Source organism: Colias philodice, chromosome 29, assembly GCF_061535455.1.
Source record: "Colias philodice isolate Cphi_HAF_F1 chromosome 29, ilColPhil1 Martin Lab GWU primary, whole genome shotgun sequence".
Classification (NCBI taxonomy): domain Eukaryota; kingdom Metazoa; phylum Arthropoda; class Insecta; order Lepidoptera; family Pieridae; genus Colias; species Colias philodice.
The window spans coordinates 6,362,903-6,381,729 of record NC_143114.1 but is presented as its reverse complement, the minus strand read 5'-3'; the positions used below and the strand labels follow the sequence as shown (position 1 = coordinate 6,381,729).

Sequence of the window (18,827 nt, the reverse complement as noted above, 5' to 3'; positions counted from 1 at the left end):
AAAGGAACTTTCATCACTCTACAAAATTACAAATAAACTACTTAAAAAAGATTATGAAAATTACAGACTGGATATTATCGAAAGCCACCTACTAGCCTCAGGAAGCCAAAAGAAAGCATACAAACAGTTAAACTCAGAAAAAAATTGGATCCCGACATTAAATACGCAAAAAGCCACAAAGAAACTGCAAACTAGACAGGACCTTGTAAAAATTGCCTCCGACTTCTACACAAACCTATACGATGATAAATCTGTCACAAACAACAGCTACGAAAAGTGTCTAGAAACAAAGGAAAAAATATCATCAATACAACCATTCAATGAAGAAGAAATAATGTCTAAAATCAAAAAATTAAAAAAAGATAAAAGCCCGGGTGTTGACAATATCCCGAACGAAGCCCTGCTACTTGGAAAACATCTGTTGATAGGTCCACTCGTTATTCTCTTCACAAAAATACTGGAACAACAAGAAATTCCTACCAAATGGGCAAAATCAAGGATAATCCTTATATACAAAAAGGGAGACCCAGCTAATATAAATAACTACAGACCTATTAGCCTACTACCAACACTGTATAAGCTATTTGCAATGTGCCTGGTGAAAAGAATAGAGCCAACTATAGAAGAGCACCAACCAATCGAACAAGCAGGTTTTCGTCAAGGATACTCAACGACTGACCACATACACACCTTAGAACAAGTGATAGAAAAATATGTTGAATTTAAACAAAACCTATATATAGCATATGTCGATTACGCAAAAGCGTTCGATTCCATTTCGCATATGAGTATCTGGGACGCATTAGAGCATCAGAACCTCCCACACGTATACATTAACATCCTAAAAGATATATACAGAAAAAGTACAAGCCGCGTCAAATTAGATCGGTTAGGCGCTGAATTTAATATCCGCAGAGGTGTGAAGCAAGGGGACCCGCTATCACCAAAAATCTTCATAGCTGTCTTGCAAAACCTAATGAAAGACCTAGACTGGAACAAAAAAGGAAAAGGAATAAGCATAGAAGGAAAAAACCTCAGCAACCTTAGATTTGCGGACGATATAGTTCTTTTCGCTAAAACATCAAACCAACTAGAGGAAATGCTAACAGAACTAAGTGCTGCTAGTGCAAGTGTAGGCCTACAACTGAATACCTCAAAAACAAAAGTAGCAACCAATGGCATAAGGAAACCTATACGGATAAACAAAACACCTATAGAATACGTAGAGAGCTATATTTACCTTGGAAAACAAATATCATTTAAACCGACAAGACATCAAGATGAAATAGACCGGAGAATAAAGTTGACGTGGAATAAATACTGGAGTAACAAGGAAATATTAAAATCAAAACTCTCAATGAAGCTAAAGAAAAAAGTAATGGATTCAAGCCTGTTGCCCTGTCTATCATACGGTGCCCAAACCTGGATCTTTAACAAAAATACCATGTCGAAAATACGCACGTGTCAACGGGCAATGGAGAGGAGTATCCTTGGCATCAAGACCATAGACAAAGTAAACAGCAAAATAATCAGGAAAAAAACCAGAGTATTAGACGCTTTACAACATGCACAGCGCCTAAAATGGAAATGGGCTGGACATATCGCCCGTTACTCTGATGAAAGATGGCCAAAAAGGGTCACGAAGTGGATAGGTCCGGGAGCCAAGCGGAAGAAAGGCAGACCAAAGGCTCGCTGGGTCGATGATATCCTGAAATTGACGGGAAGAGACTGGATGAAGGTAGCTGGCAACAGGAAGAAATGGGGACAATTGGAGGAGGCCTATACCCGAAAGGGGCCAGGACATTAATCCAAATTACATGATAAATATTAATATTATCTTCTTAAGTGTACTTTGCTGTAATTTGTGTTGAAATGTCATGGATTATTAAAGGCTAAATAAATAAATATAAATAAGTCAAGTTTACAATTCACGTCCGCATAATAATATCACATGCACAATGCAAGCTACAGTGGACTTGTGACTATAGTCAAAATATATTTATTTTATATCATAGTATTTATAGGTATTTTCATATGTAAACAAATTAGGTAATTTTTAGTCGAAATAAGTCAGTCGTCAATTTAGATAAGTCAGGGATTGTTGCAAGAGTACAGTAATTATGTTTGAGTAAGGTTTAATTAGGTAGATCAATGGTAGGAATTATTTTTATCTTGTCAAGTGTAATTTGTGGAAATCATTCTCTCAGTTAGATTACCAGGAGCTTATAATATTTTGTGTCTAGTCAGGCCTAAAATATTATTGATATAGAGCTTTTTGCGTTTAAAATGGAACATTATTTTATAGCTAGTTAGGTCACTTAGTATTTTCGCCACGTAAATGTGACCTAACCTAAGCTAATAATGACCTAACGGTCTTCCTCAGTTAAGTCGCGTAGAGATAAACTACGATAACATGGCGCGCCCCTCCAAAATTCAAAACGTTTGAAAGTATTTGTGAAAGTATTTACAATGCACCACCAAGATTCACAACGCATGTGTGCGTAATGAGACGGCCGTCAAACAAAAACAAATCCACGGATTTGTTGCTCGACTAGTCAAGCTCTAATCGCTCATTATTATTAGTAATGGCGCTGCACTGACGTATTCTATGAAAACGACACGTGCGTTGTCTTGGGCGCTCGGCAACTTATAATTAGTTGACCAACAAATCTGGACGTAAAGTACTAAAGACGAATACGTACAACTACATACAAACTCCTTCGTAAGGATGTCACTACACACATTGAAACAGTAATTTGGAGGGGCGCGCCATGTTATCGTAGTTTATCTCTATAAGATTTTAAATCTCGTAAAAATTATTTGACAGCTATTTAGGCTATTTTCTCGCGTAAAAATGTGTTCGATCTCACTTATGTCACTAGCCTATCTCACACTCACCCAGTTACGCTACTAGCAAATACATAGTCACACGTCCACTGTACATATGTATGTATGTATGTATGTACGTACGTACACGCTAACCGCACGGGACTCGCAGCGGAGGCGGAGGGCGCGCGCGAGCCGGGAACAATATCAGAGGGTTGGTTAGTACTGTGCGCACGGGGTGCCGTTCTCGACTGGGGAAATTTAAGATTAAAAATGATCTTTTTTGAAAAAAAAAAACAGTGTGTGTTCCAATCACACGTGTCAGATGTGAAACTTCTTTGGCAAGATTCAAAGATACCGAAATCGTTGCCTTACTCGGAGTGCGTAAAGGTATTTTAATAAAGCGACGTTGAAATTTCAACGCGCCCAGAAAAGTTTCACTTCTTTAGATTTTTGGAGAAAAAAGTTTTTTTTTGTGATTTTTTTTTAAATTTTGTATGATGTTTTTCGTGTGGTTGTAGTTGGGAGTTTTTTGCATTATTTTTTTTTTATAATTTTGTTGCGTAATTGTAAATGATGGGATTTTTTAAGTAGTGTAGCATTGAGTAATATACAATCTGCACTACTCTAATTCCAACTTATTAAAAGTTTATATTTTATATTTTGACTTGTTTATTTAATTTGTTAATTATTTGAAAGTTGAGAACGGTAAACCATAATGTGTGTTGTGCTTTGTGTATCTAACTTCCCGATAAAATAATTGGTCAAGTGTTTTAATAAGGTCATATAACTTAGACAATATTTGCATATGTTTAGGATGGCGAGCAAATAAACATATTTGATTTGATTTCAAAGGCAGGTGGATTTCTTAATCGAAATAGGTCAAGCCCCGATGAATGATGTCGGAAAGTTGAATATATGCTCTGTAGCGAAGACATTTCGCTTGCGCGATTCAGAGCGAGGTGTCGCTACACATACTTTGTATAAATTCTTGGGATAAGACAGAAAGTAGAGACACCTCTCTGATTACTCTATTTTAAAAATAAACTGAACTAAGTAATCAAATTGAATAAAGATAGTGTTTATGTGTACACTAATGTGTGTACACAGTGTTAGTGTGAGTGTAATACACTTTGGGACACTAAAATAAATAAATATATCAGGACAATTTTCACACAAGGCACGATCTGATCCCATACTAAGCTTTCGCTTGTGTTATGGAAACCAGATGGCTGATTAACATACATAAATAATTTTAAACAGATACTTATATAGATAATTAACACCCAGACACAGAGCAAACATCTATGTAACTAAAATAACACGTTTTTTATGTACCATACAGTAATGATTAAATACCGGTTGACCACTTATTTTATTGGGACCTATCAGCAATGTATGTATTTATTTGTTTTGCATTTATTATTGTAGAGTAGAGATTGTCTAATCTAAAAATGAACGCCCCTCCACTGTGTTTACGCTCACATTCAAAGTACGTGTATAGACGCAATACACACAAATTGGTCTGCCTCATTGGTCGTTCAGTCCTCCAGTCCAATCCATGCCCGAACGACAGGACCAGTTGGCCAACTAGTGCATAAATGACGCGATGCACGACAGAACGGACGTGTCATTCCGTACATAGCGCGCTCTCCCCGCCATACAATGCTAGGCACCTGAACTGATCGCCCGATTAGTTGACAAATCAGTGCGCGAGACAGTCAAAGTTTGCAGTAGAATCGCCGCGCGCAAAAGTGGTTCAATAATTATTTGTCCTCACACATTGAAACAATTAAGTTTAGTGGAGGGGCGTTCATTTTTAGATTAGACAATCTATACAAAAATATCAAAGAAGAATTTAAACGACGAATTAATTATAAAAACTACAATCTAGTTTTAAATTAAAAAATATTATGACGATTCAAAAGTGCTTTTATAAAAAGTCTAATTGAGTAAATAAATTTTTGAGTTTTTTTTCAAATGACATACTAATTGACGAACACCTTTTAACTAATTTTTTCAATTTCTAAAGTATATATTTTTTTGATTTACGTCCATGTGTATATGTGTGTGTGTGTGTGCTACTAGCAATATAATGTTAACATAATGTTTGTGTGTGTTATATCCGCTTACCGTTTGGACACACAGCAGCGCGAGTGTCAGCTGTCGTCGAAGGTATTGGTTTTTGTATACTTTTGATGTATAATTATATACTTGTATATTTGCATTATAAGGTATAAAAGTCGTTTATTTGATTTGTATTTAGTTTGTGTTTAATCTTGTGTTTTTATTGTATTTATATTTTTTTTTATTTTTTAGATGAATGACATATGATTTTTTGTTAGAGAATTTTAATTTCTATACAGTAAATTACTATTATTTTGCGTGTTGTATGTTTTTTTAATTGGATCTCGTGTTTTGATCACAAGTTTTCCACTTTTTTACAATACTCCCAAATAAGTATTTTTTGTCAGATTCCTACCATGCATTATAATATTTTTACCCATAAAGTCTAAAATAAACTTTTATTTATTTTAACAGGAACATCGCAGCTCTCAAATGCAGATGGAGATAGAAGATGACTCGACGTCCGTCCGGTCGGGCGAGACGCCGGACATCAAGAGTGAGTGTTGTTTTTGTAGGTTATTTTTTGTATTTTTGAGGGTAGTTGTAGATTTTTTTGTATGTGTTATGTCTTTGGTGTAATAATTTTCAAGAAAAAGATTAATCTGTCTCAAAGGACCATTGTAAGTTGGCACCGCGGTAATTAAATACACATAAGTAGATGAACTTTATCTAATATCTAAGGTGGATGAAGTTGGTTCACGCATTCCTATAAACAGTTGCGGTGTCGTTTATACCTGTGTGATATTGAATAAAACCAAAAATAATTTGGAAAATCCAAAAGTGCACGCCTCATAATTTTTTTTTAATAAATATTTATTAATTATTATTTTTGTTTATTTAATAACAATTAAACCACATCGAATCAGACCCTGAAAAATGAAAGGGTTCTATTCCTGAGCATACTCAAGCGTAAGAGAAAAAAAAAGACTCGATTAGTAAAGTATTTCGGTCGCTATCGTGTTAACAAGAAAAAGGATCCGCACATACAGACACACGGACGTCCAAGACAGAACTTTTTTAAACTGTTTTTTAACTAGTTTAAATAACAAAAATGACATCAAAAATATCATGAACGTTAAAAATAGTGTTTTTTCTTAATATGTGTGTGTATGTATTATCTTACAAGTGCAATGTATGATACATAAAGACATTTTAAGTTTGAAAAATCAGATGTTTTGCGCGAAGTGACAGTAGTACCCACCTCAACGCTTCGCTTATGAGGCGTGCAAAATACAATTTTGTACATATGCACTCAAACATTAAGATGCTCGAACCACGAATTAACTGACACAACATTCTTGTAAATATCAAGATGTGTGAACTTTTTTTTCTATATTATTTTCTACTAGTGCTTATTTCCACTATATGATGTGATTTAAATATAATATTACGTATTGTATTGCAATACCAGCATAAGGTTGCTAATATGTATGTAAAAAATTGAATTTGAATTGAATTTGAACTATTACTATAGTGTCGGAGCCCGAGCCGGCGACGGGTACAGCGCCCGCCCCCCTCCGCCCCACGTCCCCTCCGTCCCCACGCGCTGCTTCACCCGCGCCCACGACCACGCCCACGACTGGAAGTGTGGGCGTGGGCGCAGGGTCGGTGCCGGCCACGAAGCGGCCGCACGACGACGACCAGCCGCACGCTGACAGGAAGCCGCCCGTGAGTGTTGTTGTTTGGCTCAGATAATACATATTATACATACTCAATTATATCGTCTTGAAGTTTTTTTTTAGTCAGTGCAACTACGTATTTATTAATACATGTATTTTGAAATGAAAATTTTCCTTTGAACTAAACGAAATGAAAAATAAAATTGATTCCTATGAAATCATAGGATAATTTCCATTTTGTCTATCAATTAGTAAATAATAAAACTACGAATTATAATGCCAATATAATTATTATATCAACAGGCCCCCAAGAAAGAGAAGGGCCCCGCGCCACCGCCGCCCGCGTCCCTCGCAACCACCCCGACACCCGTCACACCCACAACCCCTCTAACCCCCGCAACCCCCTCTACCCAAACTCCAACCCCTTCCACCCAAGCAACACCAGCTGTAACCCCCGCTATAACCCCAGCTGTAACCCCCGTGACCCCAGCTGTGACCCCTGTAGCCCCCGTAACCCCCATAACCCCGGTGACTCCGCCCCCATCACAGGTCCGTGGTGTGCGAAAACAACCGGCACCCCCCCCGCCGACACCCGCGAGTCCAACCACGGCGGGCAAGCTTATTGTTGACCAGGTTAGTGGGTAGAAAGAGAAAAAAGTAAAGGCATTTAAAAATATGAAAGTAAAATTGGGTTCATTGAATTAAATTTATAATGCATCTTGCCCAAGAAGTTTCACTTCTGACACATGTGTTCGGCACATACGCTCTTTTTTGCATCATATAGACGATTATGATTATGTTTATCGCTATTAATTATTATTATTTACCCACAAATGTTTCATAGATAGACGAAAGAAAAAAATATTATAAGAAAATTCATAAATTTTTATTTTTACACAACATTTATATTCATATTGTTATAATCATTTAATTTTAATTTTGTACAGGTGTGTCGAGAAGCAGAGAAGGCGGTCGAGAAGAAATCACAAATCACGGAAAAGATAGATGTATCAGAAAAAGATAAACCAAAGCCAGATAGATTAGAAATCAAAGATGACAAAACGAACGCTGACGTCGACAGGCATAAAGCTAAAAACCTAGACGTCAACAGAAATAGTACAGAAATAGATAGAAACAGAGTCGAATATAAGGAGAATAGAAAAAGCACTGAAGTAGAGAAGAAACTTGATATAAAACTGGACGTAAGAAATAGCACGGACTCAGAAACGCATAGAGTCGACGTGAATAAGAGGAAAAGCATAGAAATAGAACAGAATAGAGTCGACGTCAAAACTGATGGAAATGACGTCGATCACAAAGGAAATGCTAAGACTGAAGTTCAAGTAGACGTCAAAAATGTTGACATAAACAAAGTTGATGTCAAACGAAACAGTACAGATGTCAAAAGAAATTCAGAAGTGAACAGAAACAGTACAGAAGTCAAAAGAAATAGCGCGGAAATTAAAAAAGACATAGAAATCAAAATAAGCCCTGACGTCAATAAGAAAACGTGCGACGTCAAACGTAGAAGCATGGAGATAAACGAAGCGGTCAAACACAACGAGAAAGTCAAAGTGAGAAAGAGTCTCGATGACGTCAGAGTTGTAGAAGAGACCGGTGACGTCACAGATAGAGAAGACATAAGAAGTGAGAAAGAAAGAGCCAAGTCCACAGATGAGTTGGATAGAGCGGACGGGAAGAGAGTGAGCGCGGAAGTGAGTAGGATAGAGTCGAGGTCTCGGTCGGTAGATGATAAGGATAGAGTAGAGATGGGAAGAGTTATAAGAGATTACGCGAGGTCGGGTTCGATTGAAGAGAATAAGGCGCAGAGCTCGTTCGAGATACGGCCGGTTTCGGTGAGTTTTCTTATTATATTTTGTAATATGTATTAATTTACAAAATTATGTATGGTTTTCGATAATTTAATGGATCTGTACATCGACGAAGCCCCCGCATTCCCTTTTTTTAATCTATATTTTTGAAGTGAAACTTCTTTATCGGGGTTGGACAAAAATTTAGTGTAACATTTTTGCGTTACGCCGTACGCGTGACATTTTTGCGTTACGCCGTACGCGTGACATTTTTGCGTTACGCCATACTCGTGACATTTTTAAGGTCATAAAGAAGTTTCACTTCTTACGTGTGTACTCTAGTACACGCATACATTTTTTATTTTAAACTATGTTTGAATTCATTTGTGTGTTTGTCAATTTATGCACAGTCCCGCATGATCCGAATTTTAAAATTATTTTTTTCAAATAATTTTATATTTATGCCTGTTTGTCTGTATGTCTGTCCAGGCGCAGTCCCGACAAGCTGTCACGGTAGTTTCAGTGAGCGCTGAACCGAACTCCCTAGCGGCCGCCCCGTGCGGGCTCGTGACCGTAACCACCACGCACCCGCCCGTGCTGACCACCGCTAAACGGGTGAGTTTGGGACGAGAGAGAGAGAGAGAGTGAGAGAGAGTGAGAGAGAGACGGAGAGAGAGAAGGAGAGAATGAGAGACGGAGAACGAGAAGGAGATAGTGAGAGACGGAGAGAGAGTGAAGGAGAGAGAGTGAGAGACGGAGAGAGAGTGAAGGAGAGAGTGATAGACGGAGAGAGAGCGAAGGAGAGAGTGAGAGACGGAGAGAGAGTGAAGGAGAGAGAGTGAGAGATGGAGAGTGAGAGACGGAGAGAGAGTGAGAGACGGAGAGAGAGTGAAGGAGAGAGAGTGAGAGATGGAGAGAGAGTGAGAGATGGAGAGAGAGTGAGAGGCGGAGAGAGAGTGAGAGGCGGAGAGAGTGAAGGAGAGAGTGAGAGACGGAGAGAGAGCGAAGGAGAGAGTGAGAGACGGAGAGAGAGTGAAGGAGAGAGAGTGAGAGACGGAGAGAGAGGAGAGAGTGAGAGACGGAGAGAGGGAAGGAGAGAGTGATAGACGGAGATAAAGGAGAGAGTGATAGACGGAGAGAGAGGAGAGAGTGAGAGATGGAGAGAGAGTGAAGGAGAGAGTGAAGGAGAGAGAATGAGAGACGGAGAGAGAGTATATATTTAATAATGAGTGGTTTGCTATAGAGAACAACTATTACAACGCCAAGCAGGTGACTTGGAATAAATCCTACTAATACTATAAATGCGAAACTTTGTGAGGGTGAATGTATGTGTGTGTGTGTATGTTTGTTACTCTTTCACGCAAATACTACTGAACCGAACTCCCTAGCGGCCGCTCCGTGCGGGCTCGTGACCGTGACCACCACGCACCCGCCCGTGCTGACCACCGCTAAACGTGTGAGTTTGAGAGAGAGAGTGAGAGACGGAGAGAGAGTGAAGGAGAGAGAGAGATTTTTTTTATTTGGTCCGCAAACTGGACGTTCCAACATTTAGAAATAGTGAGAATACAATCATAATCTTTGTGACTTTATAAATGAAAAATAACAATTAAAATATATTAGTCACATATTTGTTAGAGAAAAGAAAAGAAATTTTTTAGAAAAGCTCATGGCAGACAGTGTTATAAGTGATACACATACGGTTGATAGGTGAATTTTGGTCGTATTTAGTGCGACATAGATTTAGTTTAAAGGTCTTATGAGTGTGAATACGGGTACCAATTCTTGAAGAGAGATTGAAGAAGATAGATATATAGAGAATGTATATTTAATAATTGCGTGCTTTGCTATAGAGAACAAGTATTAAAAAAAGAGTGTGCGTGTGTGCCGAGCGCACGTGTCAGAAGTGAAACTTCTTTGGCAAGATTCAAAGATACCAAAATTGTCGCCACACTCCATGACACGCCACACACGCTCTTTTTGTTCCATTTTTTTTTTTCATTTTTCATTATGATTGTGACTAGATAACGTACAAAGTACAAAACAGAGTGTTCATGTAGAAGATACTTTTTATTTATTATTTTTTTTTACAGTTACCACCCAACGCGGTCACCATATCAAGCACACCACCCATAGCCGATGAGGTGGTGATAGTTGGTGGCGGTACGGCGAGCGTCATCACCGGCGGCACCACCGGCTCATCATCTGATGATGATTGCTTCGCGCCGTCGAGTCTGGACTCGCTCGATTGCACCGCGTGTTATACGGGTGAGTAAAGGGGAGTGACTTCATCACCATCTGTGATGTCATCACCACTTGTGACGTCATCACCACCAGTTACATCATCAGAGGCGGGTCGTCCGTGAGTGAGGGACTGGAAGTGATGCTGTCATACCACACACATTTGACGAATGAGTTTTAAACAGGTTTTGAAAACGGACCTTAATTTCCTGTATTACACCTTTTTAGGACATTTGGAAGTTCTATAAAGTTGAAATCTAATATATTTTTAATGCAGTTATAAATACATAAAATTAATGAAAAAATAAACATAACACACAATACCATGCATTCAAAACACGCACGCATCTTGCATACGCATAAAACACTAATCTAATCTAATTCTAATATATTCTAATATTCTAATATCTACTCTTTCACGTAAAAACTACTGAATGGAATGAAACTTTACCACAATATAGCTTATACATCAGAATAACACATATGATAGGTTTTATCCCGGAAATCTCATGGGAACGGGAACTATGCGGGTTTTCCTTTGAAAACGCGGACGAAGCCGCGGTCGGAAATCTAGTAGTAATACATAAAAAGCAATACATAATAAATGTATAAATTTTACAGAGAAATCCCGCGGCCGGCGCTTAGACAGCAGCGAAGTACTAATACTGAGCCCCGGCGCGGGCGATTCGGGCGTGTTCGACGATTCGCACAACTTGAATTTGGTGAGTTATTTATTTTTGAGAATTATGTGTATAATAAAACTGTAGGAGAATGTGTGTTGTTGAAATTTTGGTTTATGTAGTTAATTATTACAAAAAAAAATAATAATTTGTATTTCAAATTTGAACTAAAAAATATATCACATGTTACATCTAATATATAAAAGATAATTTGGAAAATCCAAAAGTGCACGCCTCATAATTTTTTTTTAATAAATATTTATTAATTATTATTTTTGTTTATTTAATAACAATTAAACCACATCGAATCAGACCCTGAAAAATGAAAGGGTTCTATTCCTGAGCATACTCAAGCGTAAGAGAAAAAAAAAGACTCGATTAGTAAAGTATTTCGGTCGCTATCGTGTTAACAAGAAAAAGGATCCGCACATACAGACACACGGACGTCCAAGACAGAACTTTTTTAAACTGTTTTTTAACTAGTTTAAATAACAAAAATGACATCAAAAATATCATGAACGTTAAAAATAGTGTTTTTTCTTAATATGTGTGTGTATGTATTATCTTACAAGTGCAATGTATGATACATAAAGACATTTTAAGTTTGAAAAATCAGATGTTTTGCGCGAAGTGACAGTAGTACCCACCTCAACGCTTCGCTTATGAGGCGTGCAATATTTAGAATAAAAAAATGAATGGGAACAACAACTGCAACAACTTGCTTACATAACAATATTCGCCTGCAACATGATTCAAAAGTAATTTGATTTTAAAAGAGCAACTATGGAGTTTCTTGCCGGTTCTTCTCCATAGATACTGCTTTACGATACGGTGGTAAATGTAAAAAGATGATTAGAAAGTGCTTCTAAAGGAAGTCTAATTGAATAAATAAATGTCTGTGTTTTGAATAGATAATTTTGGGGTCATATATTTTTCTATAATAATGAATGTCGCAGTCAAAATTCGTAAATAAATGAATTTCCCAGTATTTAATTATAATTATTTCGTTTCCAGGACACGTCCCATGTCTCAGTGGTGGAGGTAGGAACGTCTGAAGTGCGTGTCAGAGATTCGGCCGCTACGCATATAGCGTTACCGGCAGATAGTGCAAGACTCAGCCCGGATAGTTTTGAGAGGTGAGTAAGAGATAGAGAGAGAGAGAGAGAGAGAAATATATCATCATAATAAAAATACTATCTCTAAAATATTTTTTTTTGTTATATATTTCCAGTCGGCGTTCAGACAGCGGTTCGGGTCGATCGGAACGGTCGAGACATTCGCTAGCAACGACCGCGTCGCACGATTCTACCCTGCTAAATGGCGGCAACAGGTATATTTAGTGATATTTTTAGATATACCCTCACTTTTATTCAAGTTAAACTTCTTTGAAGGTTAAATTATTACAGATGAAACGCAATAATATAAATATTATCGTCATGAAATTGTGCAGCGAGTTTAAAACTGTTTGTTTCAATCTATACAAATGGAAAATTTGTACAGAACTTATAATGTATAATAACAGAATTATAATATTTTTCGTGACAAAAAAAAACTAAAACATTTTTTTTTTAATTTGTCTTGTTACTTCGCCGATACCGGAGTGAAATGAAGCAATTTCGTTACTATTAAATCGTTCGTAAATTTTCTAGTTTTAGAAGAAAAAAAAACACATCACATCAAATTCTTATAATTTTATAATTTACTATTATAATAAATTTCAGAGTGAACAAAGACAACCAGAGCATAGAGGAGAACGGCGAACCGGAAGTTGTGTTACGGCGGAAACCGCAAGAGAATGTAAACAGGATACAGAGGTAAGTGAAAATTTGGTGCAAATACAGTATTTAATCAAAGATAGAGTAAAAAAAGTTTGAGAAAATTTATGTTAAAATATCCTTTTCTTTACCATTCCTGCCCCCCTAGTCAAGTGGCTTTCTGTTAGCGTAGCGTTCAATAGAATAGACTACGAATGTATGAGATTGACGTAAGCTGTAGATACGTTTATCTACAGCCTATGAGATTGACGTAAGCTGTAGATACGTTTATCTACAGCCTACGTCAATCTCATACATTCGTAGTCTATTCTATTGAACGCTACGCTAACAGAAAGCCACTTGACTAGAGGGGCAGGTCATATTTTTAATTCCTTTTATTAATCCTCTCCAAATTTATTTTCTAATAAAGTTGGAAATCCAATTGTAAACGCTAATAGAGGGCGCCAAATGTTCATGGGTTATTCCTTTGTCTACTCTTGCATAAAAATGCTTTTTATTTGGAAAATTGTCCCAAATTTCAGTTCTTTAGTCAGGATGGCAAACTGAAAACAATTTTGAATGCTTTTGAAGAAAGCAAAGATCATTTGAGAGAAATAGTGATATTTTTGAAGTGAAACTAATTTAGGCGCGTTGAGAGTAAAATTTCAAGGTCGCTTTATGGCAATAATGACAAGTTTCACTTCTGACACGTGTGCTCGGAACACGTTTTTTTTAAATACCAAATGTGTTAAAAAAAACGTTAGCCTCTTGACAATGGAACAAGAAACTACATCGTTTTTAATAATTGCTACAAATTTTAATGTAAAACAAATTGTATTAAAGGTCGAAAGAAGACATACATATGGCAAATCTTAAGAAGAAAACGCGCAAGCGCACGAGAAAGTTCGAGATCGACGGTGTGGTCGTCACCACTACCACTTCTAAGGTAATATTTAGTTTGAAATAAAAAGTAATAATGTTAGAAAATATATTATTATATTAGAAATTTTATTATTATTTAATATTATATTATTATGTTAGAAAATATATAGGGTCCTGTGTCGTCATATTATGTCCTAAATAATAAATGCAATATTGAATAAAAAGTGAAGTGTTTTTACTCCTGACCAAAAAATAATTACGTTTTCTTTTATTATTTTAAGCTATAGGATAACATAGTATTTATACCGGCCGTCTAAACGACAGGGTATAAACATTTGACAAATGACTTTTTTCTTATAACACTTTCTAGAAAAAAAAAATGTAATCATCTAGTTTTCCAATTGAAAATAATATTATTTTTCGAAGTTCAAAAAAATATTTTTGTTTCGCAGGTGATATGGGGCGACGAGGAGAGCGGTCGCACGTGGGACGACCACGCGCTCCGCAAGCAGGAGCTGCGCGAGATCAAGATGCTGCAGAAGCAGGAGCAGAAGCAGTTCCAGGACCTCAACGCGAAGGAGCAGCAGCTGCGCGAGCAGCAGGACAAGAGGTGAGAGCGGAGATTTGTTTATCTAGTTCATTTTGTGGTGTTTCTTTGAAATTATTTACAATTGGTATCGGTTTTAATGATTATTTGGATGCTGTCGGTATATTGTTTACTTTTATTTTATTAGAAAAATCGTTTATGTATAGTACAAACAATATAGGACCAAGGGCGCATCCTTGCGGCACCCCTGTACTAATCGATGTGCGCGTGTGGTCAGGTTCGAGGCGGAGCTGGCGTCGCTGTGCCGCGCGCACGAGGCGGACCTGGAGACGCTGGCGCGCGCGCAGCGAGCCGCCGCCGAGCGCGCCGAGCAGCAGCTGGAGGGCGAGCTGCGCGCGCACGCCAAGCGCCTGCGCGCCGACCACGAGCGGGACCTGCGCCACTTCCGCGACGGGCTCAAGCAGGAGCTGCGCCTGCTCAAGCAGGAGGTCGAGCTGCTGGCCAAGGAGCGCCGCAAGGAGGCGTACCGCGCGCGGCGCGCCCGCCTCGACGCCGAGCACGCGGCGCGCGAGCGGGCCTTCGTGGCGGCGCTGGCCGACGGCGCCGACGCGGTGCTGCGCCGCGTGCACGCCGCGCACCGCGAGCGGCAGGCGCTGGCCGACCGCCAGCACCTGCAGCAGCGCCACCAGGTGAGCGCCACCACCTGGAACAGTTGGAACCACTCCGAACAGCCCATCAATCACCCCAAAAATCGAGAAAGTTCACAAGGCTACTAAATCCATCTACAACCTGGTAATTGAGCCACAGCTCCAGAGGTTTCCAGCAAATACAGCTGCAACAATGATACCAGGTCAATAAACGTTCTACGGTTCTTAGGTCAACTAACTGTTCCATATTTGACAGCACGAGTCACGAGTAATACGACCAAAAAACACAACGCATATCAATGTAACTATAAAATTTCGCAAATCTTTGATACTCGATAACTCAACTGACGAGCGATGCTCAGAAGTTTAATTTGACCCTACCAATTTATAAAAATTGTTCATATAACTGTAATTAACGATATATTTCCCACCACAGATAATGCGCACGCGCGAAGCCGCCCTCTGGGAGCTTGAAGAGAAGCAGATACACGAGCGGCACCAGCTCGCCAAGCGGCAGCTGAAGGACGAGTTCCTGCTGCGCCGGCACCAGATGCTCGTGCGGCACGACAAGGAGCTCGAGCAGATCAAGAGGTACCTGGTCCTTCGAGCCGGATCTGTGTTTTGATGGGTTACAAACAAACAAACAAACAAAAATACTTTATTGTGCACCACAGAGAGAAGTACAAGTAAGGGCACAATACAATAATTGATAGAAGAGCACAACAGGCGGTCTTATCGCTCAGACAGCGATCTCTTCCAGACAACCTGGTGGACAAAGAGACGCAGTGCAAAAGTAATAAAAAAACAGGACAAAGTGCACTAAAAACAGAAAAAATAAATAAATAAATACTAAATATATGAGTATGGTTATAAATGTCCGTATTTAAGCAAAAAGGAACCACCCAGCAAAAACGCACTTCTGAGATATTAAAGGATTTACAAAAACATTTGCAGCTCTGTCAGATGAAGTAAAATTAAAATTTATTTTATTTAAATTCATTGATAAATTACTTATTTAAGTATGTGTATATAAATTTGCTCTGAATATTCTTAAACTTTCTAGATAATTAAGAAAATGTGCATGTGGTTCCTTTTAACATTTATCAATTGATAGGTTTTCTCTTATACAAAAAGGAACCACATCCCAGGGATTTAATGATATAAATGAAACTATGTATTTATAATATCGTAATTAAAGCTTTAATTAATAAAATATATAAAATAATACTTATATAGGACGTTTATTCGACGTTATCATCAAATTGGATTTCGAAATCCACCGTGTCTAGTCCATCTATGTGGTCTTCTTTTGCATCATCACTAATGAGACCGCTATAAAAACTGTGCATCTTGTGGAATGAGATGTAATATGGACTGAATATCGCTAGAAGGTGAAGAAAGCTTCTCCAGAGGCAGCGACGTATAAGGTTCTTCGTTATCTTCTGTAATAAAAAGAAAAAAAGCTTTAAATCAAAACAATAAAGCCGCGTGGCTTTTATACGTAGGTATATGGCGACAGCAAAATATTATTAGTTCTTATAAAGCCGTGTCCCTACTAGACGACTAAGTATGTTGTATGTACATGCGCCATGTACAAAAAACTGGCTAAGTGTGAGTCGGACTCGCGCAACGAAGAGTTCCGTACCATTATCTATAAAAACGGCAAAAAAATCACGTTGTATGGGAGCTTCTTAAATATTTATTAAGCTATTGCATAGCTTCTATCGCGGGCCTTGAGCGCGGGGACTGAATCGAGAAATTCCGTAACGAAAAAACCTCACTCCGACGGGCTCGGAGGTGTGGCTTGAAGGCATGCTATGCAATAGCTTTACCGCGGCAGTCCCCGAGTGCCACACGTCTTTTTTTATTCTGTTTTTTAGTATTTGTTGTTACAGCGGCATCAGAAATACATCTAAACGTATTTTACCAAAATAGTAGGTAGGTACCTAGATCATCGACAGTTATTTTTAAAACAGGGTTTAGACTTTAGTAGTTTCATCTCACAATGACAGATGAATCGTAACAAAATGATCTCTTAATTCGACTCGCCGCGCCTTCGTGAACAACGACATTGTCGTTAAAATACGTAAATCCACAGAGGATTCCTCTTGTACTTACTTAATGAACTATCTTCTTAAAATCACACCACAATCGGGAATGAATCAAAAGTGGATAAAGCGTACCTGCATCTCAGATTCAATAAGTACTTAAATGCATTAAATAAAACTACTTACCCGTTGTATCTTCATTATTATCTTCGGTGTTCGTCTCCAATGCTTTTCTTACCCATTGCTTGCTTATTTATTTATTACTAAACATTTTCACATTTAATTTTAAAGGTAATTAACAAAAACAATAGAACTTACTTCGCGGAGGAAAAAAACACCGTCACGTATTCGAACTACTTCGCTGAATGTCACCTATATTGACAGATGTTCGACGTTTTACTTAAAAAATTGGAGTTTTGCACTTTGAGCTATTTAAGTAATGAAATACGTTGTTTAAAGATGAGAAGCATTGTAACAAGTTAAGGCATTTGGTTCCATATAGCGATGATGGGTTTCAGAATGTTTTACAATATTTATTTATGCATAATAGAACCGAATGCTTGTGGTTTTATTTTGCAATAAAAAATTGTCCGTATTTAAGCAAAAAGGAACCACCCAGCAAAAACGAACTTCTGAGATATCAAAGGATTTACAAAAACATTTGCAGCTCTGTCAGATGAAGTAAAATTAAAATTTATTCTATTTAAATTCATTGATAAATTACTTATTTAAGTATGTGTATATAAATTTGCTCTGAATATTCTTAAACTTTCTAGATAATTAAGAAAATGTGCATGTGGTTCCTTTTAACATTTATCAATTGATAGGTTTTCTCTTATACAAAAAGGAACCACATCCCAGGGATTTAATGATATAAATGAAACTATGTATTTATAATATCGTAATTAAAGCTTTAATTAATAAAATATATAAAATAATACTTATATAGGACGTTTATTCGACGTTATCATCAAATTGGATTTCGAAATCCACCGTGTCTAGTCCATCTATGTGGTCTTCTATTGCATCATCACTAATGAGACCGTTATAAAAACTGTGCATCTTGTGGAATGAGATGTAATATGGACTGAATATCGCTAGAAGGTGAAGAAAGCTTCTCCAGAGGCAGCGACGTATAAGGTTCTTCGTTATCTTCTGTAATAAAAAGAAAAAAGCTTTAAATCAAAACAATAAAGCCGCGTGGCTTTTATAAGCAGGTAGGTATATGGCGACAGCAAAATATTATTAGTTCTTATAAAGCCGTGTCCCTACTAGACGACTAAGTATGTTGTATGTACATACATGCGCCATGTACAAAAAACTGGCTAAGTGCGAGTCGGACTCGCGCAACGAAGAGTTCCGTACCATTATCTATAAAAACGGCAAAAAAATCACGGCTTATTGTATGGGAGCTTCTTAAATTGTATTTATTAAGCTATTGCATAGCTTCTATCGCGGGCCTTGAGCGCGGGGACCGAATCGAGAAATTCCGTAACGAAAAAACATCACGCTCTCCACTACGACGGGCTCGGAGGTGTGGCTTGAAGGCATGCTATGCAATAGCTTTACCGCGGCAGTCCCCGAGTGCCACACGTCTTTTTTTATTCTGTTTTTTAGTATTTGTTGTTACAGCGGCATCAGAAATACA

The 18,827-nt window shown here is 38.0% G+C and overlaps 1 protein-coding gene and 1 long non-coding RNA gene across 3 annotated transcripts in view; one reads left to right on the top strand and one right to left on the bottom strand.

Annotated features, from left to right (window-relative positions):
* Positions 1 to 18,827, top strand: part of Slik (Sterile20-like kinase) — a 62,227-nt gene that overhangs the window by 34,598 nt on the left and 8,802 nt on the right. For both annotated transcript variants that reach the window (XM_089713012.1, XM_089713011.1), the window contains exons 9-22: positions 5,368 to 5,449; positions 6,428 to 6,621; positions 6,876 to 7,205; positions 7,520 to 8,428; positions 8,873 to 8,998; positions 10,474 to 10,648; positions 11,243 to 11,343; positions 12,316 to 12,437; positions 12,533 to 12,631; positions 13,023 to 13,115; positions 13,899 to 14,001; positions 14,390 to 14,547; positions 14,762 to 15,173; positions 15,568 to 15,722. In XM_089713012.1, coding sequence (XP_089569138.1) covers positions 5,368 to 5,449; positions 6,428 to 6,621; positions 6,876 to 7,205; positions 7,520 to 8,428; positions 8,873 to 8,998; positions 10,474 to 10,648; positions 11,243 to 11,343; positions 12,316 to 12,437; positions 12,533 to 12,631; positions 13,023 to 13,115; positions 13,899 to 14,001; positions 14,390 to 14,547; positions 14,762 to 15,173; positions 15,568 to 15,722 — 3,059 coding nt within the window. The remainder of the gene's footprint in view (positions 1 to 5,367; positions 5,450 to 6,427; positions 6,622 to 6,875; positions 7,206 to 7,519; positions 8,429 to 8,872; positions 8,999 to 10,473; positions 10,649 to 11,242; positions 11,344 to 12,315; positions 12,438 to 12,532; positions 12,632 to 13,022; positions 13,116 to 13,898; positions 14,002 to 14,389; positions 14,548 to 14,761; positions 15,174 to 15,567; positions 15,723 to 18,827) is intronic.
* Positions 16,013 to 17,845, bottom strand: LOC149476043 (uncharacterized). The gene is made up of 2 exons (XR_016317905.1): positions 17,366 to 17,845; positions 16,013 to 16,573 (listed from the first exon to the last, which is right to left on the bottom strand). It is a non-coding gene; the product is annotated as an uncharacterized LOC149476043 (long non-coding RNA).